Raw genomic sequence first — 25,931 nt, forward strand, 5'->3', positions numbered from 1 at the left:
CGATCTAAATTCAACTTTACACAAAATATGCTGCTTATCTGTTTAGGTGCTTGGAATATATACAGAGAAAGAATGGTTTGATTATGTCAAAGTGAAAGGGATGTGGGCAGTGCTTTCCCCCCCTAAAAAAATGTTTAGGGGTACTCTCATTTTCCTACTCATATTGAAATACTGCCCCTCAATGAGGCCAAACATTCAGAAAATGTTTAGAAGTATGCGTCCCCCTGCGTCCCCCTAGAAAAAAGCACTGGATATGGGTGTAATGGTTGTTTGGGGTTTCTGTGAAAAACAACTTTACTCCAGAAGAATTCACAAGTGTTTATTGTTTTAAGTACTAGGCAAATGCTCCTTTATGAATCATATTTGTGCACAATGACCCTAACTATGTTTATGTGGAAGTAAGCCCTACTGACTTCAATTTACTTCCAAGTAAGTATGCTTAAGGACGCAGGTGGCGCTGTGGGTTAAACCACAGAGCCTAGGACTTGCTGATCAGAAGGCTGGTGGTTCGAATCCCCGCGACGGGGTGAGCTCCCGTTGCTCGGTCCCTGCTCCTGTCAACCTAGCAGTTCGAAAGCACCTCAAAGTGCAAGTAGATAAAGGGAAGGTAAACAGCGTTTCCGTGCGCTGCTCTGGTTCGCCAGAAGCTGCTTAGTCATGCTGGCCACATGACCCTGAAGCTGTACACCGGCTCCCTCGGCCAATAAAGTGAGATTAGTGCCACAACCCCAGAGTCGGTCACGACTGGACCTAATGGTCAGGGGTCACTTTACCTTTAAGTATGCTTAGGATTGCAGTTTTAGCCAGAACAAATTACCTTGTATGCTATGGAAGCAGAGTTGCCAAAGAAGACTACACAAATCTTGTTCTAAGACTTCTATGCAGCCCAAACAGGTGGTTGGGCTACTCCTCTGCCCTTCACATATTTTGAGCTTCAATTCCTATCAGCCCAAGCCAGCAAGAACACATTGATGCCAGTTGATGGGAATTGTAGTTTCAAATATCAAGGGGGCACCAGGTTGGTGAAGGCTGCCTTTTCATAACTAGTTGTGCCTTTTCAATATTGTATGGATGGGGTGGGGAAAGTTGTCCTTTATGTTTCAAATTGATTCTGGGTTAGGGTTTTTTTTTTTGCTTCTATTAATATGTCATGTTTTATAATATGATTATAAATGCCTCCAAGACTGTTTGAATGTAAAAGTGTATTGATTTTGGTCCTGATGCAGAAATAGGACCGTTAAAAATAATGGAAGCAGCTCTCAGTTCACTCGGTTTTGTATCCTAGAGGACTCTTCCATAATTGCTTCTGAAGCGGCCTTCCAATTTCAGCAGAACTAACCTTGGAGTTACTCAGAAAGTTATGTAAAATTGTGAAATAAAACTCTTTAGCTTAATAATCTCTCTCCACTTTTTCAATTCAATTTAATCAAGGGGCTCCCACCCACCCCTTTTTTCTTTTTTGAGTTGCTCAGTATTTTTATTTTAATTGAAAATGTTTCTGCACTGCATCCTTAAACTGGATGGAGAGTTGGGTGCCCTTTGCTTAATGGCCTACTAGAAGAAAACCAACTTCACTCAGCAGATTTCATCCAGCTGTAGTTGTCCTGTTTCAGTCCCCAGCATCTCCAGGCAGGGCTAGGAGACATCTCTGCCTGAGCGGTGGGGTTACTCAGTATGAGACAGTTTCCTCCATTACATTGAAATATTCAAGGAATAGCTTTCTTATCAAGCAGCTGAAAAATGAGGAATATTGGTCAACACTGCATAAAATTAGAATTTCTTCTGGCCAATGAAAACAAAGGCATTCCTGGCACCATGTCTACTTTTGCCTTGACAGCCGCAAAACAATTACAATTCTCGTAAATGGATAGTAATCAAGAAGCAAGCTCTTAAAGAACTTTCTGTGTACGTTTCAAAGTTGCTTTTTGTGTCTCTGTTCCCTGATCGCTGAGATTTATTTATTTATTGCTTAAGTGGTTACTTTTGTCTGACATTTTTCTTGTTATGGCCTATGGCTTAAAGCAAATCTGATGCTAAGCTGAACAGATGGCAATCTGCATTGGTACGTCTGCACTGGCAACACATGTATAAGGTTGTTTAACCATACAGATCCCTCTTGCTGGGTTGGGGTGAATGTTTTGACACTTGAAATGCTTCTAAACATGTTGTTTGAATTTGGCATCTGAAACAAATTTATGTAAAGTAACAGAAATCTTCTGACAAGAGTCCCGTGTACCCTGCAATGTTGAGATGGGAGTGTCCTCCATTTACTTTATCATGAGGGGTGAGGGAAGGCTTGGCACATTTGAGTTTTCTTAGTTTCTAATTTTTATCAATCTTAAATTCAGTTCTCCACATTTGTCCAGCAAGTTGTGAATTTTTCTTTTTTTAAAATCCTGAAGGATTTCTCCTAATAACCACAGTTCTGGATGCAGTTTTGACCAACATACACATTTTTGCAAGCAATTTCCCCTAACATAATGCATTTCTGTAAGTTATTTTCAGCAATGCATTCATTTTTATTTACATTTCTCCCTGATTTACACATGTTCACAAGTGTTGTTGGGTTGTAGAATTATACTGCAAAATTCTGATAAGTGCAACTGCTGACGAATGTCTTTGATATGGTTCTCATATTATTATTTTTTGAAAGTGCAAATTGGACAAATTCAGTTTTAAATGTGAACTGATTGAAGTTCTCCTCCAACCCTACTCATGAGTTATGGAAGCCCCATATGTACACAGGACCCCCCGCAACATGACTGAAGTGACTGAAGGGCTGACTTCCTGGCCTTCTCCGGATATATGGTATAAGGCAGCTTTCAGTGAAACCATACTGACCTCTTCAGTCACAATGAACCAGCTCTCTGTAAAGACTTCTAGCTCTCAAAACCCCGAGTGAGGTGTATGGTGTTGGCATGCACATTATCCTCATGGTTCATAGCATATGGTCTTCAGCTACCTGTGTAGTAGTTAGTTGTGCTAGTTGTGTAGTAGGTTATATCAGATTTGAACTGGGGCTCAAACTCTGCAGGTACCGTAATCTTGGGCTAGTCACCTAAGGTGGTTGTGAGGTAAGATGGGGGGCGTGGGGAGTATATATATATATATATAGGCCACCTTGAACTGCTCAGAGGAAGGGCAGGATACAGTGCCAGGAGTAAAATAATTTACTCTTGCCCTCTTTGTAATGTGCAGATCCACTCAGAACAAGAGGAGCCAAAGATCTGAACTTTATCCGTGTACTTTTGGGAGATGAGCAAACGATAACCTTGCTCTCTATGTCACGCAATGATGCTTGATTATGACATAACATATGATAATTACTGAAACATTAAGGCAAAAATAGGCAAGTTGGCTTATCCTGAAGTTTGATAGCTTGGTACTCTTGTTTTTATCTTGTCCACTCTATTTACCTTTTTGTCAATTACTTCATTCTGCATCTTTGCTTGAACGTCATGCAAAAGGTCATCCAATTTGGTGGAAATGAATACGGAACTGACTTCACTTATTGAGAACTTTGAAACCTGTGTTTCATCAGAGGAGGGAATACTGTGTGTTTATCTTTATTTATTGTGCATTATGTTTCAGATAGGAAAAGAGCATTCAGGCCTGAAGGCTGTTACTGAAATTCTGCAAGACATCCAATATAAGGTAAAGCTGTTAATTCTGCTTTCTAAAAATGTTTTGAAATGAACTAAGTATGATAGCTGCAGGCTACATTTGAGTTCTCTGATTTATTAAGTAGCTTAGCTATATCCAACATAGGCGGCATAATTTTGTAAAAATAGAAGCACTTTAAAAAAAGAGAGAGAGAGTTTGATAAATAATTTATCTTATAATTTGGTATTTTTATTAGATAGTCAATTGTTTCAAAATCTGCTCTCTCTTAAAAACAAGAGAGACAAGACTGATTTCTGTTAAATTTTCAGGGAAAGTCCAAGTCAATACCGTGTTTTAATCCCAACACATTATTACCAGGTAAGTGCTTATTTGTATGCCACTAAACCATGCATGCACAAAAGACTATAGAGGCCAAGAGTGGTGCTGCCAGTGCCTGCAGCCAGACCCTGAAAGCTTTGATGGAGGCAAACCCACGGCTGTACCATGGCTGCTCTAGGCATGTTTCCTCTTTAGAAGGTAGTTACCTGGCCATGGAATGCACCTTGCACAATGATGGCAGCAAGTGAGGAGCACAGACTGACCTCATATCTGACCTGCTCAGACTGCCTGGATTTGGGGAAATCTGGGCTTTACTGAGGAAAGCCCTTGTTCTGGTGTTGCGCAGAGAGACACATAAACTGAGAAGGGGCATGCTAGTGAAATCCCTTGCTGGTAGTCCATGACGAGAGGAGAGTATCTCATGCCAGTGGGGATTGCAGCCCATCTTAGACCCTTCTTGGGAAAAGCATTCAGATGCAGTTTACTGCAGTCTGATGTTCCATTCAACATCTCTCTGCAGGGATGTAGTTTGGGGATGAAGTGCCTGCAGCAAAAGCTTGTTTTCCAACATGCCCCCTGCCGGCTGCACCTGGCACAGCTCTAGACTGAAGATAGGATTGTGCCCTTGATTTTGAAAAGAAAGATGGAGCATAATGGCATGTTTTCAAACCAATCTCCTCCATTTAATTTCAGACCCCCTCCTACGAGATTACTGGGTGTACGAAGGCTCTCTCACGGTTCCCCCCTGCAGCGAAGGTGTTACATGGATCTTATTTAGATATCCTTTAACTGTATCCCAACTTCAGGTAATGGCTGTGCTTATAATGACCTTAGAATGTAATTCCGAGCGAAAGGTTATAGCGTGCAAAATATATTGCAGGGCAGGATACCTGCTTCATCTTGAAGATCTCATTAGATCAGTTGGAGCATGGCTTTTAAAATAAAGGTTAAATCTTTTGTGTCACTGAAAGCAATAGAAAGGTCAGAAATGGAAAAAAGAACTCTGTTGACTTTTATTCTATGCGCCAAATATATATATATATATATATGTGGGAAAGACAAAAAAAGATCACAGAGTAAAAAAGAAATGTAGCCCCTTGTCATTGTTTGCCTTTAAATAATTACTGCTAGTTGTTTGAACAAAGGCACACAATAGCTCTGTTTGTGCAGTGAGGGTTCCTGTGGGTACTGAACATGCCCACCTGCTTATGTCTGACCGCCCCCCGCCAGACACAGGGCTCCTGTTCTATTGGGGATGCATTATGCAACATAGTATTGACAAAATAACAGTGCATTAGCAGTAGATTTCTTCAGCTTTACTTTGTTCTGAAACTTCCGCAATGCTACCACGTTAATGGTATCCAGAGGGGCTGTAGCGCAACAAAACCAAAATTAAACCAGGATATTTGTGGTATAAAAAGCTATGGGATTTCAGCAGGGTGCTACAAGAGATGAGCTAATGTGAAACGAAGCAGACCACCCCAAAACGTTTGCTGGCATGTGTGTGAGAGAGAGTGCTTCTACATTAAGCATTTAACTTCCAATGGTATCCTGCAACCTGCTGCACTTTGGGTGGGTGCAGCAGAGGCCCCCATGGGGGTGGTCAGTGTGGTCACTGGACTAAGGGGACCAGGCTAGTCCCCTAAATGTTCTCCTGGTGTCTCCTTCCCAAAGCCCGGGAAGCTTCTGCCCGGCTTAGGGAGGCAGGCGCAAGTCTCTGATGGGTCCAAGAGCTGTCCTGCCATCTTCCCAAAGCCCATCTGGCTTTTGGAAGGAGGCAGTTTCAGTCATCCTGTCAGAGCCCTGGCAGCTCCTTCACAAAGCCTGGGAAGCTTCTGCCTGGCATAGGAGGGAGGCATGATGCTCACGTGTATGACGTCAGGACATTAGAACATCCCACGCATGACACTGACCCCCCCCATGCCCCTTGCAAGCTAGCACCTCTGGCCCTAACTGTTCCCCTATGAAAAATTTTACCGCATGCCACTCATGGTGGAGTCCCCTCATCAGAGGAACCCAGTGAAGGGGCACCTCTGCCAGATCCTCCCCCTGCTAATCACCTTAGGATTTCTCTGCCCATTTATGTTCTGTTATGGTTGTTCGGAGTAAACAGTTGTTAAGTATATCTGGTATTCACTTCTTCTACTGAGGTAAGGACTGAGAAGTGCTTTCCACTGAATGATGTTTAGTCTCTCCCTTATCAAAAACATCATTAAAATAAAGCTTTTGTTACAAGTGTGAGGCATTCTATTCAACATGCATTTATTTGAAGGTCTCCTAGTACTACTCAGAAGTACTGCAACTGTGATGGAGCTTTTTTCTCATCTCATTTTTGTTTGCTTTATCTCTCCAAGACTCCAAAGATTGAAACTTTTGAAGTGTGTTGGAGAAAGCACTTTTTCCTAAACTGCAATGACATCAAACTATCTTAGTGAAGTTTCAGTTCAGGTTTCATTTGAAGCATGTTACCTCTCTGTAAGATACTCAAGATCTTACTGTTCTTCTGTAAGATACTTACGTTTTCAGGGAAACTTATTTTTTTTCTTAATCCACTTAAATAGACATAAAATCAATGAACATCTTCACAATCTGAACTTTCCCTTTTAAGTATCTCCCAAGAACCTCCATCATCTTCCTTCCTTTCATCTCTTCTATGAAAGCTGCTCCATTCTGCCTTTCAAAGCTAAAAAGAAACAATATGGATTTCAAAAGCACTACTCTGAGGAACAATAATCTTAGCAACCCAAGCTGTTCCTCAAATAAACAAGCGTATTCAAAGAAGTCAGTTTTGAAGTAGATGGCAACCATAATTATAGTTATCTTCTGAAATGTCATTGTTCTTGCACTGTACCGATGTGAAGATAAATCTTGAGTTGAATCTGATCCTACACTGACTTGCACACAGAGAAGCCTCCTGTCCCCATTCTTAAACCTTGGCAATATTTTCTATGAGGAGTAAAATTTGTCATCTGGGTAAGGGCAAGAATAGATTGTTGTTGTTGTTGTTTTTAAAGCATGGGGGTGTGAACGTACCTCCTGTGGAATATATGATACACCTAATGCAAATGTTATCTATTTTAGGGGTGATTTTTCCCCTTAACTTTGGGTTCAGAAAAATAGGGGTTGTCTTATATGTGGGGACTTCTTATACATGGAAAAATACGGTTCAGTCGTACCTTGGTTATCAAACAGAATCCATTCCGGAAGTCTATTCGACTTCCGAAAATGTTTGACAACCAAGGCGCAGTTTCCGATTGGCTGCAGGAGCTTCATGTATTCAATCAGAAGCTGCAGAAGCTGCATTAGACATTCGGGTTCCAAAGAACGTTCACAGACTGGAACACTCGCTTCCAGGTTTGCAGCCTTCAGGAGCCAAAATGTTCGAGTTGCAAGGCGTTCGAGATCCAAGGTACGCCCGTACTTGCTTAGCATATAACCCACATTTTCATAAAAATATATCAAGAAGGTGTAAACCTAATAAGAATAAAATCAGAAAAAACTGCATTAAAATATAATTGAAAACATTAATAAGAACCAAGTGGTTAAAAAGAGAAAATTCATATTGCAGAGGTTTGTCTAAGCAATATATATTTAACATCTCAGCTATTGTGTGGATCCCAAAGCAAATGGCTCATTATGTAGTGGGAGCTTTGGGAGAAAGCAGCTTAAGGAAGAGCTTAGTAGCAAATCACATGCTTTGTATGCCAAAAGTGCCAGGTTCATTTCCTGGCTTTCCAAGCAAAGTGTGGAAGGGAAGCACTTCTGAAGCCCTGGCAAGCTGCTGCTCATCAGTGTAAAGAAGTTGTTGTTGCTTCTATACAACCTGGCTTCCCATAGGAACCCAGGGCAGTGAACATCATAAAAACAATCCATGAAAATGTGTTACAATACCACAAAAACAGAAAAAAACCCATATGCTAAAAGAATACCACCAGCTGAAATTGCAGTCAACACTCATGTCTCAAAGGCCCATTTGTGTTTAAAAGCCTGTATGGGGACAGACGTACCTTCCCAGGGAGGGAGTTCCACAAGCTGGGCATAGAGAATGCCCTGTCAAAATGCGGCAAGGCAACTTGTGGGATCTACTTTGTTTTTTTTAGAACCCTGAGATCTGCCAACCACAGTCTGGTGCAAAATACACAAGGCACTTAAAGAATTCTGGGCCTAGGAATCTGTACCAGCACTGAACTGATGTCACAGTCCTTCCATATGAAAACTCACTTGTAAACAAAACCCTGTTTTCTACAGGATTTGGAGTAGGAATGTGTAGGGATTATAATAAAATTCCTGATTTTATAAGGTTTTCTTTAAAAAAAAAAGCTATACCATAAATAGTAGAATGGTGGGACATAGTTTAGAGAGAGAGAAAAATAAACAGTATTAACATTTTCTTACAATGGAGCTGATGTATAAAACAACAACTGTTTTCTTGTTTTTATTAGATAGAAGAGTTTCGAAGACTTAGGACACATGTTAAAGGGGCAGAACTGCTAGAAGGCAGCGATGGAACACTAGGAGATAACTTTAGACCCACACAGCCACTAAGTGACAGAGTCATAAGGGCTGCCTTCCAGTAGCAAAGACAAATAATGGAAATAATCATAATGTAGGTAAGTAAAAACAAAATAGAAAGGGACATGTGGGAGTGGAGACCAAATGCAAAGAGGGCAGAACTCTTTAAGGTTTGTGTCCAACTTAGATTTTGGGCAGGTGTAGTTTGCCTCCATCCTTACAGGACAAGCTGCACCTGTCAAAATTCACTCTTCCACACAACTGTTGAAGGCCTACAGATAGAGGAGTGCTGTCTCCCCTATCATGAGCAGAGAAGAAAAGAGAGAGTCATGCATGTCATAGAAATAGCAGTGTTTCTTGCATTGGCACTCAGTTCAATGTGAGTCCCACATCTGAAGACTTTGCAGATGACTGCATAAGCCAAGGAGCCACTGCCCTCTCTTCCTGAATTTTTGCTTGTTCTCCCGTTGTGTGCCTACCCTTCGCCATATTGGAATTTCAATTATATAGTACTCTTCTGCAGTTCCAGTGGCGTAGCGTGGGTTGTCAGCACCCGGGGCAAGGCAAGTAATTTGCGCCCCCTAACCCGTGGATTTTAGTAGGGGCAGAGAGCTGCGAGTGCGAGCGCCCCCCCCAGATGTTGCGCCCGGTGCGGCCGGCCCCCCCTGCACCCCCACGCTACGCCACTGTGCAGTTCCACAATATAATTACTTTGTTTTTGGAAGGAGTGATTTCAAATGCATCTGGATTCCTGCATAGAGATTACTTGAGGGGGAAGTCACAGACATACTCATGTAAATTTTATTTGTGAGAGAATGAATAATGTCCTAAGGCCACTGCCGGTAATTCAAATATCAGTAGCACCAAAGTTATTTGACAAGATGACTTTGAATTTTAAGCATGCAAGAGTTACTTCTAAAAGATATTGATCTGAAGTGGCAGAGCTCTTTCAATACACTTAACAACATCTAAAAATAATTCTTGGGAACAGCTTTGTCAACCTGCCCATAACTTACAAGGTAATACTTAGATCCAAAACAATATAAGTGGGTATTCACTGGGAAGTTGAGCCAATTAAATAATTTAGGAATTTAGACTCAAAAGAATGTGTTTTGCCACACATTATTTTATCCCACGCAACAATTTAGTATCCTTCAGATCCTGTTAATCTTTGGTTCCCTTCATCCCTGACTGACCACAATAAGCACCACATTGACAGGCGCACTGTGGTCAGCTTCCCAAACCAGGTAGAGATTAAATAATACAGGACACAGGTGTGGGTGGAAACAGGCCACAATATTTGTTGACCAAAGTGAGGTAAATGGGGGTTGGCATGGCATTGGGTCAGGATTCATTAACCCCCTAAGATCTGTGCAAGTTGACCAGCATACAGGGGCCCAATGTGGTACACATCATGTGACTGGAATCCTGCTGGTAACCTGAGATGAATGGCGCTGGCTTTGGCCTAGACAGAGCTCAAGTGCAGAGTTGTGTGCCAACTTAAGAGGGCCTTGAGATCCTACTCAATGCCATTTAAGCCCAAGTTATGATCAACAGCTATGTAGATGATGCCTAAGAGTCACCTGCTATCCATTGAAAGAAATCTCTCAACTTGAAGGCTAATTGTGGTTAAAGAGTAAGATTACTTTCCAGCTCTGTAAAATAGCAGCCACTCAATACCTCAATGGAAGACTTTAAAACCGAGGACCACTGAGTGTGTGTGTGTAGGCTAGGAAACCCCACCTCCAGCCACAAGGTGAGGGAGGACTAGAATGGTCCCAAGATCTCACTGGGCCATGCAAGAGGAGGAAGCCCCACAAGATCCCAGGGAGTATTGGTCCTTCCCCTGGCCATGGCTATGTCACAATGCTGGGCCGACATTAATGCTGAGAAACTGGTAAAAAGTGTAATCAGTACAATATTAAAGTATTCATGTTGTGTCATGACTGAGCTCTTCAAAGGGATCTTGAGTTAGAGGATCCTGCCCTGGGAATCCTGTGTCCCCTAGACTTACCTAATCAGATCAATGGGCAATACACCCCAAAGGCAGCACTTTCCAAGAGGACAAGCTGCTGCACTCTGTTCTCAAGAGCAGTCAACCAGATCTTTCCAGCAGGAATTCTGAATCAACACACCAACTCACCTATTACTGTTTGTTCCCCTGTAGGCTCTCCAATAAAGATGACTGGATGTGGAACATTAGGCCATTCATCAATGTCACAGAGCTAGGATGCAATCTGGAACACACTGTTCCTTTCAACCTCAGCTTAGACAGCCTTCAGATTGCACTGAACTCAGATGAATTTTAGCTTTTATCGGAGCAACTTCTCTTACCTGTGAAGCTGTTCTAAGTTTGGCAGACCTTTGGTACCCTTCTACACTACTTGCTCAGTTCCAATTACAAATTTCCACCAGATGCTGGTAACCTCAAGCACCTGAGTCAGTCGTCCATGGCCTAGCCCAGGATCTAGAAGATGCCCACTGCATCTGGAATAGGACATCTTGTGCCTGGTTGAATACATGATTATTGCTTTTGCTGGAGGAGAGCTGAAGGAAAATGTATCTTGGAATCTGTTCCCATATAGGAAAAGTCCAAGTAGTTATTGTATCCTTCTCAAGTGTTATTTCATTTATGTTACTGTCTATTTTACTTCTGCAATCAGAGAATGGAAGAATAGACCTGAAGGTAATTTGAGGCATCTACAGGTATGCAGAAAGCAAGGCGTCACTACACCCCAGAAAAACATTTGCCATTTTTTTGTCACACATAGCTAACCCATTCTAGGGCCCATCTGCACTATGCATTTAAAGCAGTACTGTACCACTTTATGGCTTTCCCCAAAGAATCCTCAATACCCCTATTCCCCTCAGAGAACAACAATCCCAGAAGTCCCTGGGGAAGAGGGGTTGATTGTTACTGTATTTTTCCATGTATAACACAACCCCATGTATAAGACTATTTTTGGGAGCCCAAAATTTAAAAAATTAAAAATTAAGGAAGTTGTTGAATATAAGATGAACCCCAATCTATTACTAAAAATTTTAAGAAAAAAGGTTGTCTTATACATGGAAAAATACAGTAAACCACTCTGAAATTTCAGCTCTGTGCGGGGAACAGGAATCTCCAACAACTCTCACCATCCGTAATAAACTACAGCCATGACTGTTTAGGTGGTATAATACATCTTTTAAAGTATTTTGCAGATGGGACCCTAACATCCTCTTGAAAATAAGAGTTGAAAAGTGCATAGTAAAACCTGTGTAATGCTGGTAAATATATGACTCCCTCTGTATCCTACACATTTTGAAGTGATTTATGATTCATATGCTTTGATAAACAATTATACATGATACAGTATATCCCTGTGAAATAAGATTGAATTAAATAAGTTGATTTCTGCTGGCTTGATGTTTTCTAAGAGTCCTTGATGTTTCGAGTCGATATGTATTTATTCTATCCTGATTACTAGAAGCCTTTGTGGATTTCTGAGCCATACTAAGGAGTGGCCTGAGGGAGAGAAACATAACGTTTTAGAATTCTGTCTTTTTCCAATATGTTAACTCAGTAGCTGGAATGGTCTTCCATAAGTCATTCTTCTCTCTTTCCTGTTTTTTATTTAATAATGTAAACATAAGCCTATTTGAAAATATGAATATTAATTTATTGAAAGTAATGAAGAAATAACAATGGGGAAAGTCAGTATTTCTTTATTTTTGGAATCTAGAGATCAGACGGTCTCTACCAAAGGGATCAGATGTGCTCCTGCCAATATGAAGAGGCCTGACGGGAAAGATAAGAGACGGAGAATAAAGAATTCTCTAACACGAAGAAGAGAAAAATGGGACTTAGGAAGTAACAAATCTCACTCTCAGAATATTGAAAAAACATGAGCCCCTTTGAACTTGCTTCAGTGTAATCTGTCCACAATATGTATTAGTACTAATTATTTGAAATATTGTTTACTGATCAGCATGCACTATAGCAAGAAGAGTATGCATCTCTATGTCAACCAAATCATAATTACATTTAAACAGCATTGCAAATGATGAGTACTGTCTTTCCCTCGATTAAACTTATTAATAACAAATGATACATTCATTGGTTTTCCAGAAAATTCCTGGGTTTTCAGCCAATAGTTTCACAATTATGGTACATTTTTGGAAGCTGTAAAATAATCTCCAGTTAAAAGTAAAACAGACAATATATGTAATGTATTGATGGAACCCTGAGCTTCCAATATTCTGTAAGCATTTTCTGACAGGGTTATGCTAATGTCTAATTCAATGAATGTCATTCAAGTCAGGACATCACACAGGCCTTTAATATTTATTTATTTATTTATTTATTGTATTTATGTTACCTTTTCTCTAAAGGTGCATGCATACAGTTTTCTTCCCCTTCTGTTATATTCTCACAACAACCTTTTGAGGTAGTTACAAAGAAAGAACAGAGCAGGCCTAATATCACCCAGGAGTGGGAATTTGAACCCGGGTCTTCTCTGTCCTAGTCCAACACTCTAATCATTGCACCACACTGGTTCTCATCAAATATAACAAATAAACAAACCAACAAAAATAAATAACATGAATATATGAAGAAGGGATATAAATCCATATCCAAAATCAACACCTAATGTCGGGATGTGTTTATTTGATAATTTCCAATAAAACTTTTTCCTAAAGCATTTCTAATTTTCATATTAAGATTTGTTTTTATATCGAGACTTTTACCTTTAAGGAAAACTATAGGTCACACATTTCTTTTCAATTAACCTAATTTATAATTAACACGAAAAGCTGTTTGTGCCGCCTTCTGTTCAACACAGGTATAATAAATGCAACAAAACACGCTTTCCCGTGGTTCCTTACAGTTATGTTTCATTTCTTTAATACAGTGGGTATATTTCACAAGCTGGTACAGCTTAATTTCATTTCTGAACGAATATTCTGCTTGAACAAGTGAAAAGGGTATAATGTGTAAATTCAATTAAAGAGTAATTAGCTACTCAATCACTCTTACATCACACTTGGGACTGGCTAAGAAAGAAAAAAGTCACTGTTCACAAGTATATGGGAGAGCAGTGTGTTAATTAGTTTAGTGCTAATTGAAGCTGAGAAAGTATGTGACTGCCATGAGATAGATTTTAGCAAAAGCTGTCATAACAACAGTGCTTCAGTTTATTTCTGCATATTGTAACATGGAACTTTCACAGTAAGCCACAGCCCAAATTAAACTATGTGTTTTCATCTTCTCTGAGGAGTGCTTGCTTGGTGTGTGTGTGTGTGTGTGTGTGTGTGTGTGTGTGTAAACTGTGCTCTCTTAAATCAGTACTGTACTAATTTTCTCATTTAGTCAATAGCCAAACAATGAGCTGAAGATTCCTGTAATTGTATCATTCTATTATTTACAAGAGATGAGCCTGAATCACTGAAGGTGATTTGTGATTTATGCAACTGAGATCCAACACAGCTCAGAATTTTAACTTCTATTAATATGACCCTTAATACAGTTCATTCTTATTATTTATTACACTTATTAGCTGCCTGTTATCTAATAGGTTTCAAAGCAACTTGTAATATAGCATGGCGAGGGGGAATAATATATAATATCAACTTTTTCATGCAGCACCGACAATTCATTCACAAACACCACATATCTACCCCCTATAACAGTCACATGAAGCTTTGGAAGCTAACAGCAGAACAAAACCAGCTTAGTCCCTCAAAGGCCTGGGAAGTGGTTGAATGGTTCTTTATCTCATTGTTTGACTGGTAATTCTCTGAGGACCGCAGGTGTGATTCTGCTTGACTTAGTCAAGTGCCTAGCAGTGGCCTGTGATGCAATCACCTATTTGGCTACATGGGTAGAGGGAAAAAATTGCTCACACTGAAAGGTGGCTTGCACTTTCAAAGCAAATTTTGCCAATCATCTGTTGGGTGGCTACATAGGTGCAGTTGCACCCAGTTGTACCTTGTCAAAATATTATAGTATAGACTTGTTTTGGACATTGTTATGGAAAACTGATGAGTCACTTAGCTGGGGAAACCCAGCCAGATGGGCGGGGTATAAATAATAAAATTATTATTATTATTATTATTATTATTATTATTATTATAGCTGAAGTCCTGTTAGCAAATTCTGAAGCCAGTATGTAAACTATGCCAAAACTGATACATTATCAATATTCTAGCTCAGGGCCTGGCGAAAGTACCAACAGCTGATTATTCAGACCATGGAGAAGTCTGCGATAGTAATATGGAAAGTACAATGTAAGTCTGATATAGAAGAATAATTTATAAATCTAAGAGCTTGATCCAGTCCATGTCCTACAGGTGTAGGGAGGAAGAAATCAACAGCAGGGGAATATCACACATGGAAAAGCTAAAAGCACGAGTGGGAAGTAATTGGTTAGTGATGGATCATTCTGTAGGTTTGGATATAACACAGGACACTGGAGGTTATAATTAGAGGCTAGCAGAAAAAAGCAAAACTAGACTTCTGATCATGGAAACAATCAAGAACTTCTAGAATGTGAGCTACTGAAGAGATCCTGTAAGGTATAGAGAGGAACTGGTGGGGCAACAACCATCAGACATACTCAAATTAATACTTGTGAGATGCTCAGGAAAAAGAGTTTAGGCAATCAGTGAGCTCGCAGGTGACCTTGAAGGCGGTGCAAGCAAGTGTGAAACATCTATTCAGTAAAAGCGAGAGCTGCAGTAAAAGTCAGTGAACAACAAACATCTTCACAGTTCTGATGATAAAAAATAGCAATTAGCAAAAACTCTGTGCAAGACTGAAAATAAAAGACATCAGTTGACAAGACATCTGTGGAAATCTGACTACATGTGCAAAATGCAAGGCTGCTTTCTCCATAATGCTAATTAACCATTCCATAATCATTAGAGTTTGCTGCAGCTTTCCAATTATAAGCTAGGATGGTTTTTTGTGTGTGTGCAGCAACTAAGAAAATCTGCAACAATAGCTTCAGCTTCCAAATAATTCAGAAGTAAAGTTAACACATCAAATCAAAGCCTTATACCAGTTCGACTATGTAGACTATGTGTGCCATGAAAGGCTGACTTTTTTTCAGCTATTCAGTCCACCCCACCTCTACCCCACTGCTGTTTTGAACGTGCTGCTGGAGGAGAGAGATTCAAGAAGCATGGAGCCCTGCAAAGGAGAGGAGGGGAAGGGGAAGTTCTACTGTGTAAATGGAAGTCTGCTTCAGGTGTGGAACAGCATTGTTGGAGGCAGCGAAGTTCCACTTCATTCTGGGACTTACTCCCAAGAGTAACTTCTTGTGGAAGGAGAGCAGGCTGCTTAAGATAATCTCTGTGCATTTGCTCTTACATGCTTATAGTATTCTTGGCGCAAAATTAATATCAGTAAAGAACACTATTAAACAGACTGATATAATCTATAGTTGCAGCTGGGCAGTTGACAAGGAATTATGGGTGGCTATTCCTGACTCACCCCAGGAGTGATAGATCATTTGCTTTAGGAGCTGTGAGGATCTCATTGCCCTCTATGTGCACATCAAAAGGAACTAAATGTATCATATTCAATGGGAACTTTAAACAACTGGACTCCTAATAGCTTTTTCCTTTTTAGTTCAGGAAGGGAAACTTGGTATTATAGTTGTATACAGAGGATTTGTTCAAAGCAAAAACTGTGGGAATTTCCAAAGTTCTGTGCACCATTCAAGACATTGCTGTTTTCTGTTTCTGTACAAAACATAAGGCTTTTAGGTTACATTTGGAAAGAAGGTACGCAACCGATTGAAAGTAATAAAATCCACAGTGCACAGAGTGGGGCAACTCGATGAAAATGTCAGGGATAAGTGAGACTTGTTCTAACTAGTTCCACTCCATTAGCATTAGTGGATTTTCTCCTGATTTACACTGCTGAGAGAGAGAAGAGTCAGGCCCACCATACCATTGAAGAATATATCGAGAAACCTCCACCCCTGCTGTCATGAAACTCCTTTCAGTTTTCACTGTCTCCCTGGCTGGACATAAACAGTCTTTCAGGCTCACTGTGGAATTTCAGTAACATAATTGTTCCATTCTCTTTTCAGAGAGGGGGAAGACAATGCCCCCACAGTGCCTTTGGATGAGAAATGGAAACGTTTGAGGCTGCAGCTTCAGTCTCGCCACAAAGCCTGCTTTGTCTGCCTTCATCTAATTCAGCCTTGATAGACAGCTATGACAGTTGCCCTGTCCACACGGTCCAGTGAAATTCTGGGAATGAGCTTTATATTACAAGGAGAAAACACATTAAAACTCCCAACTAGCTAGTCTTAACTTTTTATTGCTCATGACATCCAGGTTTTGCACTGCACTATTCTATAGTAGTCTCCAACTCCCAGCGTGTTTGGTGGGAAAATGATGAGTGTAAACAACACACCTCAAAGGGATTGTATAAATAATGGCAGCTCTCAACATCTTTTTTTAGTATTCTTCTCTCTTGCATCATTCTAGTATAAAAGGCGCAGATGCTCCATCTTCATCATCATCAGCCCACCTTTTCTCCTGACAGGACCCCCATTAATGGAAGGCAACTTGTACTCATTGACGTGATCTAAATGGAAGCCCCTTCTGCAAACAGAGCAAAAGTGACAGATCCAAACCACTGACTGCTTTTATATCCAGTGAAAAGTGATGCTGCAAAAAAGGAAGCTCTAACCACCACAAAGAGATTTAAAATGCTGGCTAGGCAAACCTTCTAGCAGGCCATACTTTTGCCCAGATTTGTCCCCTGCCGAGAGCCAATGTGGTGCCTTTTAGAAGCTGGTCTTCAACTTTCAACATCCCAGACCATAGCTGGGACTGATGGGAGTTGTAGTTCAACAGTATCTGCTGAGTACCATAGTGGCTATCCTTAGTCTACTCTGCTTGACAGTGGCTTTCCTGAGTCTCAGACTAAAATCTTTCCCAGCACCTGTAGCCTATTCGTTTTAACTGGAGATGCCAGGAATTGAACCTGGAAACTTCTGCAGCTGAATCACTGAACTAGGGTCCTTTCTCAAATGAGAACAAAATTTATTTTGACTTATATATCTGGGTACATAGTTCAGTTCACTGCTATTCTTTGCCACACTGCACAGATTTGACTGCACAACTGCAAATATTAGTGCAGAACTTACACCTCCTCTTTTGAAGCAACTATTGGGTAGGGGATGAAGTCAAAGGCCTGGATATAGTGGCCAAAGCTGTTTCAGCAACAACAATGCAATCCTCTACATATTTACACAGACACAAGACTACAGTTTTCAAACAGCTTAGTTCTCGAATGTTTTGGCTTCTAAACATCACAAACCCGGAAGTGACTGTTCTGGTTTGTGAACTATTTTTGGAAGTCAAACATCTGATGTGGCTTCTGCAGCTTACGATTGAGTGCAGGAAGCACCTGCAGATAATCAGAAACTATGTCTTGGTTTTTGAACGTTTTCGGAAGTCGGATTCCATTCAAGAAACAAGGTACAACTGTACTGAGTTCAATGGGTTCAATGGGACTTAACTCCCAGGCAAGAGCATATAAGATTGTAGCCAAAAACATTATAGGAGTTGGCCAGAGATATCCCCTTCATCACAGGGAATATTAAGATTATATTATTGAGATTGGAAACCATATAAATCATATTTTTGTGATTGCGAAATAAAGGGATAGCTGGTAAGACCAAGTTATAATGAAATGCAAAAATAATAAAAATATCCTGAGGCTCACCATTCATGAAGACATCTATAATGGTTATATATCTCCCACCTTTGCAACAGTCATTGACATGTGCATTCATTAACACACATCAAACTCTCTTCCTGTGCAAACAGTCCTATTTATTTAACGCAGCAGAGCTGCTTGGTATAATAGTGTAAATGTAAACATCAGAGTCCAGATGAAACAGAGTTGCAGCAAATGCAACTATATATCCAGCAGTTATTTGGATTCTAGCACTGACCAGTAAACACACACACATTGGGTTGGGTCAGGTCCAGAGATCTGTGAACAGTTCCTCTTCCAGAATGGGTACTCTCGGCTCCCGCAAATGGAAGGAGGAAAATAATTTCTGCCGATTCCCTTGCACTGTTTGAAAATTTGCACATACCCTATTGGAGAAAAGCATGTTAGGTGATGTGTATGTGTGCATGTGTTTTTTACAGGATGATAGGGGAATAAACTAAAACAGCCCCTCCTCTTCCACTCATGGTAGTCTATACTGGATAGAACCCATTCTATGAATGGAAGGAAAATTTACATGAAAATAAGGACTCTTCCATCTGCTGTATACACTTTTACATTTATATTTATGTAGAAACATGTAACAGTATAAGGATGGCAGCATTTTTCTTTATTTCTGCTGTGTTCTTTGAAATGTAGTACTGAAGACTGATCCAAAGCACCCCACCCCCCAGCTATGCTTTGGGCAACCAGAGGTTTTTTACATTTGGAGTAATCTTACCTAATCAAGTTTTCGTGACACCACTTCCATTTAATCTTAAAACTTATTACAAAAATGGAAGACTGGGGCTTTTATCCAGCAACATCTTTCTCTGTCCCTGACCCCATCCCTTTGTTTTGTTTCCATTTAACATGAAGCCTGACAGAGAGTTCTGACTTTTCAGTTAATCCCAATAAAAGGTGTTTAGGAAGTTTATTGTAGTAATAAATCAAGACGGAATAAGGTAGCCACAGTGACAAAGTCATGCAAATGTAAGAAAATTCTGTTGCATTTTCCACAAACGTAGAAAGCTTGCTTTGTACCAGGGGTTGAGCTAAGCCTAGGATTGTAGGCTCAGGCTCTTTGGCATCTTAGGCCAACACCATCATTTGCTCCATCATACTTTGAACTAGGTTTGCCAGGCATTAAACCCGGGACCTGTTGTTGTTGTTTTTGGAGTATTTATGCTGCCTACTAACTGAAGTTCTTGAAGTAGCTTATAATGTAGTTTAAACGCAATATAATAGGCAATGATACAATAGTAACTGGAGTTGGGCAAAGGTGTCTATAAGTTCCACCTTAGGCTTTAGATGTTCCAGCTGCCACTCAGCACCTGAATATCAGGGCCTGGAACAGAGTGTTGAAGCAGCCTGGTGATAGCTCTCCATAGGCCAAAGTTTCCCTCCCTGGTTGCTGCTGATGTCTCCCATAGCCTCTGAACCTGGGGGCAGATGCAGGGGTTCTGGGGCAACAAAGATGTTAGAAGTTCCCATCTCAGTCCTTAGATGTCCTGTCTGCCATTCTGTTGCAGGATTTTTGGCCTCAGCAGGTCAACAAGGAAATAAATCAAGCTCAGACATGGCTGCCTAAGCAGCTGCATGTTAATTCTTCGCAGGCTCCTCTCCTGTAGGGGCCTCTTTAAGCATCCAAATGCCCCATTATTATTTTCTCATTTTTTAAAAAGAGACAATTTGTACTCCTGAAACCTTCAGGATATTCTTGTAAATAGGCTAGGACATTATTCTTTTAATATAAATATGGTCATTTCAATTCAGGAAGGAAGATCCATAGACAGGGCTAGGCTGCCAGGGTTACAAGTGATGCAGAGGCAAATGTCTATCTGGATATGTATCTGGGTAGCACAAGATTCATAAGGGTCCAGCATTTGTTGACTCAAGAAAATGTAACTTGATTCAGGACAGATGGCAGGGAACAAGGCTTTTTTCTTTAAAAGGGGGCATTTTTTAAGGAAACATTGAGAACAGTTATCTCAGATAGCAGACCATGTGTGCAGCATCCTGGGGGTTGGGGAAGGGTACTCACCGTGTGAGGAAGCCTTGCAATGAGTCTGCCCAAATACTAGGAAGCAGCATGAATCAAGATAACATCAAAAACTATATTTATTAGTACAGAGTAATATTCAGCATAGGAGCCTGGACTTACAGGGAAGACTAAGGTTCTAACCAGTTCCCTCTTAACTATGGAGGGGACCACACCCACTGTAGGGTTGTCATATGTCCACATTTTCGTCAACATAACTGAAAACTCTCAGCTTTGGGAATTTTCTTTAAAAAGCTCTGGATTTTCAGTACTTGAAATATGGCAACCCAAGTTACAGACCAAGCATGCTTCTTAAAGAGGCAGGCCATTTACCAGCTGAACTGTGGTGACATTTAACTAGCCATTTTTATGCTAACTTCACATTTTTAGTAAGCAAAACATGGCCTTTATTCTAGAAATGAATTTGGTTTTTTCATGTGGAGGAACATTTGAAGAATTCTTTTAACTGGTAGGTTTTGTTTTTGTTTTTTATGAGGATATTTTTTACTTGAAGGGCTGGAAATAAACAATCTGTCAGGGCCCTGTTAAAATCACTTGATTTGATGTGGATGTGCATCCTTGTCCCAGGAGCTTCTTATTATCATGCATGACTAGCACTGGATCCGGGCCAATGTGCTCAAAATTAATGCTTGGGTAGTGATTGTGGGTTGTTGTTTTTTAAATACACATGTTGATCAACTACCTTTTCTCACTGTGCAACTTTTAGCATTGGAAATTACAGTGTTAAGGTAATAACTGAAACTACAATAAACACAGGAAAGGAGCACAGGAAAGGAAAATAATGGTTTCTTTAAAGGGGAGACATTACGTCATTTACTCTGCAGCATGTTCTCCATCTCATAGCCAAGGTACTCTAGCACAGTCTTAGATAAGAAGCATGTTTTATTTGGGGAATAAATATCTATTTAAATTATTTAACACAATTCTATACTACCCTCCATTAAAATAAATAAATGAGTTCCAGGGTAGTTTACAGGCAATGCAATCCAATCTCCATAAGATCAATACATGAAAACCACAATATTGGCAGGATCTAAAACAAAAGACTAAGAGCTTTTTATTCATAAACAGCAAGTGTGTTGGTAAATAAGTAGGTCTTTTAACAGGAACCTGGCATGTGAGAATCCCACATGTGCAATTTTAATTTATTTGTTTTTCACATAGCTATACTACTGTTTTGGGAAAGATTGAGGGCACAAGGAGAAGGGGACGACAGAGGACGAGATGGTTGGACAGTGTTCTCGAAGCTACCAGCATGAGTTTGACCAAACTACAGGAGGCAATGGAAGACAGAAGTGCCTGGCGTGCTCTGGTCCATGGGGTCACGAAGAGTCGGACACGACTGAACGACTAAACAACAACAACATACTACTGTTGTCCTGTCCATGCCACTAAGCGTTCTTGCCCCTCACCTCAGTAATTCCTCTTTCACCCTCCACTACCTTTTCCTGTTCAGAGTCTGCATGCCGATATTTCTGAGTCTGAGCCATGGACATTTAAGCTATTTCTTTTTCACAGGAAGTATGCAAGAGCAAACATTAACAGCCCTTAGTTATCATGTTTCAAATTGGGCACAATGGAAGCTTGTGCTTTGTTGGGTGTGGTGCTTTAAAAAAAAAAGATACAGAGGTATTGTACAACAGTTATATTTAGCTTGCACAAGACCTCTGTATTAAAACCCTCTATACCTGGGTTCTGAAGGGACTGCATCAAAGGAAAAAACCCCTCTATAGCTTCAAATGTATCAAGGTGCATGTTTACTTTCTTACAACCAAATTTAGGGCACACTCTCAAGCAGATTCAGTTTTTATAATGATAGAAGATTTAAATTTTGGAGCACAACATGACTGCTGGAAAATAAAAAACATGTTACTTATTTCCACAGTTAAAGAAATCAGATTCCTGTTTCATGTCTCCTGGATCCTGTGGTTCTTTTAAGCCTTTCATACACATGGAAGAAGGCATCCGAAAGGATGCTTGTGTTGGATTAATCCACTTCTTCGCTAAATATCCAGGAAACGGGGTATATATAGAAGCCAATCACCAGCAGAGAATATATTTTATGAGAGTTTCATAAACCCTGCCTTCTTCAGTGCATTCCTTTGCTGTGATATCTTTACACCCACACACCCACACCCACCCACACACCCTGTAATTACTGTGAGTGGATGAGTGGCTTTAAAAGAACATAGAAAGTTTCCTAATCTTTGACTCACAGCAGTGGATTTAAGATTCACAGAAATGGAAGCTGAAAAGACATACTGATTCCTCTTCTGTTTAAAGGTGATACTCAAGTATTTGAGAACAAACAACCCAGACAGCTAATGCATTTGATTCCTGTTGACACTAATGGAAGTCAGTGGGAGCAGGATCCAATGGGAAGGTTTCTACACAAACCTGGTTACAGCAACCAAAGGGTATAGATGTGCAGAAAAACATGTGCTGCTTCTGTTCAGCTCAGTAGTGCTTGCGATATGTTCCTGAGATTATTTGAGGAATTGGAACCAAGCTTCTACTTTCTGTCATCAACATGGGCTTCAAACATGACCTTAGACACACACTCATGAGAGGCGGGAACTTTTGCAGGAGAAGCAGTCAAGTGCTGTTCTAAAGTGGGCCTGCCTAACCCTTATTTAGTCCCCCAAACATATAATCATACAAGCCTTATTTAAAAAGTGAGATTTTTCATTACAAGAAAGAAAGCATTTATTAAAGGAGTGGCAACCAATGTGGAACAGCATATAGAAATACATGGAAATCATGAGTGCCTAACACACTCACCATTTATTTAAATGAAATACTCTAATCTACAAGAAAAGAGAGTGAGTGAGCATAATGTGAGTTCTGAACTCTGAAAATAGGGACAGGAGCAAGGTTATACCTTTCTCAGCTTGTATTAGAGTGATCCTGCACTTGGATGAATAAAAACAACCAGGACGCAAAGTTAGATTTCTGTAGTTGTGAGAGTTAAATTATCCTTCTAAACCTTCAGGCAATAGAGCCTTTACCCATTTATTGGTCTGATGTCCAGGGAAGTATTAAAGTTGTTCTTGAGATTGGTGTGGAGAAAGTGGAAGATTGTTAGAGGCACAATGTGATTAACTGAAGCCTTAAATGGGATTTTAGATCTCATGGCTATGCATGTAAAATGGGAGGGGGAGAGTTTAATTCATACATTGCAGGTGATGTGATATTGCACCTGCAAAGAGGCTTCCGGTGGTCTGTGCAGACCAACCACATCATGTGCTTGCAGCAGCCTTGCAAACTAGCTAGTCCTTGCTTATTTAGTCAGTGCTTGACCATGGCACCTGCTGGAGATCCATCCCAACATTTACCTTCCCCCATGGTATGAAGTAAAAGTGCCATGGGTACACCTTACACCACCTTGTCCTGGTCATTAGAAGTAAGCCATCAGCCTCCTTCTTTGTCCCAGAACTTGCTTTAGCCCTTGGCATGGGAGTAGGTGAGTGCAGGGAAGGACCCTCCATGGCAGCCTCAACCAGCCTCTGAACAATATCCACCTGCTGCTTTCTTTTATGCTCAAGACATGTAGCAGAATAGAACCATTTGCTCATTCAATGGGTCATGTATAAATTGTTCTTAAGGAGCTCTTCACTAACGTCCACCTTCTGGTCGGCTTAAAATACATAAAACTGGCCTGAGGGAAGGGAGCCCACACTTTCCTTAGCAAATCATTAGTTGCATTTTTACTCGGCTTTCTGCTTTGCAACTTACTTTTGGGTGGAATAAATTGGTGTTTGTTGCAAATTGTCTTTTCTTATGCAAATTACTAAAAAAAAAGTTGTCTGGCTGGATGTATAGAAATGTAGCAAATGAACAGTCAACCAAACAAACTCCAAAGACCTATTCTCATTTTTGACAAGTATGGGTCTATTACAAACACAGAGAATACACCACATTTACTGTAACAGCACTGTAAAATGAAATGTGTTGGAGAGGACACACAAAGACTCTTCTTGCCAAGGACAACTCCATTAAGCTTAACTGTGCATTTATATTGTGTGTTGGTTTCAGTGAGATATAAGTATGCCTATCTTGCTCTGGATAGTGTCTGTTGTCTTCAGTAGAAGAGAGCAGGCATAACTGAAAGGTTGGTGCCAAAAGTGATTAGTAGATCATATCCATAACTCATCTTAACACAATAATACTACTGACTGTTGACGTGTCCCATGGGTCAGGGGGCTGGTGGGCAATGCGTGTAATGTGTACACAGATACTCAGAGGCGCATGGAGAATCAAGCCTGCTATCTTGGCATTTGACTGCTCCAGGTGTGAGGCGTATATTTTAGAAAAGAATGTCCGTGACTCTCCCAAATGCCATCTGTTAGATACAAAAGAGAGATCTGTTCTATTTCATTGCAGTGTGTACTGCTGGTATCTTTTTGGATTATTTCTTCTAGCTCTGAATTTCCAGTCACCCCTCGTACCCTGCTCTTTGTCTGGCCCATTGCCAACTGACTCCAGCTATAGAGGCTGGCAAGGCTGCCCCAAACTCTTTCTCTGCCTGATGCAAAATACAAGTTTCCTACTTCCCACCCTTCAATTTCATGTACAGCAGTCAGCCAGACTTGACAGATGACATACTTCAGTAGAGGGAATGACCAGGGAGCTCAAGGAAATGGCTGGAGTGGTGGTTGCTGCTTCCCCCCTGCACCTGCTACCTGAGGAGATTGCCTCTCTCTGCCTAATGGTGTGGTCAATCCTGGAGGTGCTCAACATTCCTGGAAACCACCGGCTACTTCCTTGAAGGCCAGATTTCTTACTTTCTCTGGTCTACTTCCACCTGGTTTGGGGACTATAGCTACCAAGGATGCTGCCAATTAATTAATGAATTATTTCATTTATTTATTCAATGCAATTGCGTGCATTTTTCAAAAATGCAAATTGCTTGTGCAAGGCCCCTTGATCCAGATTGGGACACAAAATCTTGCTCCCCATGGTTCCTACCCAGATTGGGGACCCTGCACCTGTAATTTGCATGGAGAAAATACCTCCCACTGAAGTAAACAAGATGATGATGATGTTTTCTCATGCACTGACTGGATTGGGGTGTTGAGCTGGATCATAACCACTGCAGGGATGTGGTAAATGCTTTAAAAATATTTTGTAACTACTTTGCCAAGCTGGCTTCGATAAAAATTAAATTACGAAACAAGCTCCCTACACTGATTTCTCACTCTGGATCAGGCCCTTTGCGTTCGCCATTTGTGTGTGAAAGAAAAACAACCTGTGCATTTAAAGACACAGAGACATAGCTAACTAAACATGTGATTTGGCCCTAAGACGGTGCCACCTTCATCCTCTGAAGAAATTACCTACTTAGATGATGTAACTCGTTTCAAAATTATGTTCACATATGACATAAGACTGCTCATGTCAGTAAAAGTATATATACAATTCAAGCCCATAAAAGTCTTATATGTTTTAAAGAGGATATACTTGCCACTTTTGCCTCCCCCGTTATCTTTAAAACATATAAATATATATACAAATATATATACTTTTACTGACATGAGCAGTCTCACTGCTGACCTGCACCTGGCAATGACAATATTACATATAAGAAAATATCTGAGACTCTCTTCCAATTTAGAATGCAGATTTCTTGGTTACTCAGTTGCTAATAGAGGTTGACCCAAGAACTTGCCAATGTTGTTTCTCTCTATGAAACAG

The 25,931-nt window shown here is 40.5% G+C and overlaps 1 protein-coding gene and 1 long non-coding RNA gene across 4 annotated transcripts in view; one reads left to right on the forward strand and one right to left on the reverse strand.

The window, feature by feature from the left end:
- CA8 (carbonic anhydrase 8) overlaps positions 1–12,542 on the forward strand; it is a 51,375-nt gene extending 38,833 nt beyond the window's left edge. Inside the window, exons 5-9 of one of the 3 annotated variants that reach the window (XM_081013616.1) lie at positions 3,592–3,654; positions 3,933–3,981; positions 4,636–4,748; positions 8,385–8,552; positions 12,180–12,542. In XM_081013616.1, coding sequence (XP_080869742.1) covers positions 3,592–3,654; positions 3,933–3,981; positions 4,636–4,748; positions 8,385–8,519 — 360 coding nt within the window. In that variant the 3' untranslated portion in view covers positions 8,520–8,552; positions 12,180–12,542. Of the gene's footprint in view, positions 1–3,591; positions 3,655–3,932; positions 3,982–4,635; positions 4,749–8,384; positions 8,553–10,621 lie in introns of all 3 variants that reach the window. The other 2 variants (XM_081013615.1, XM_081013617.1) reach the window with 2 other exon arrangements.
- The window catches only part of LOC308481403, a 42,738-nt gene that overhangs the window by 10,337 nt on the left and 6,470 nt on the right, over positions 1–25,931 (reverse strand). The window contains exon 3 of the long non-coding RNA XR_013988640.1: positions 6,461–6,625. This is a non-coding gene — a long non-coding RNA (uncharacterized lncRNA). The remainder of the gene's footprint in view (positions 1–6,460; positions 6,626–25,931) is intronic.

The sequence above is a fragment of the Podarcis pityusensis genome, assembly GCF_964106645.2.
Source record: "Podarcis pityusensis genome assembly, chromosome: 7".
NCBI lineage: Eukaryota > Metazoa > Chordata > Lepidosauria > Squamata > Lacertidae > Podarcis > Podarcis pityusensis.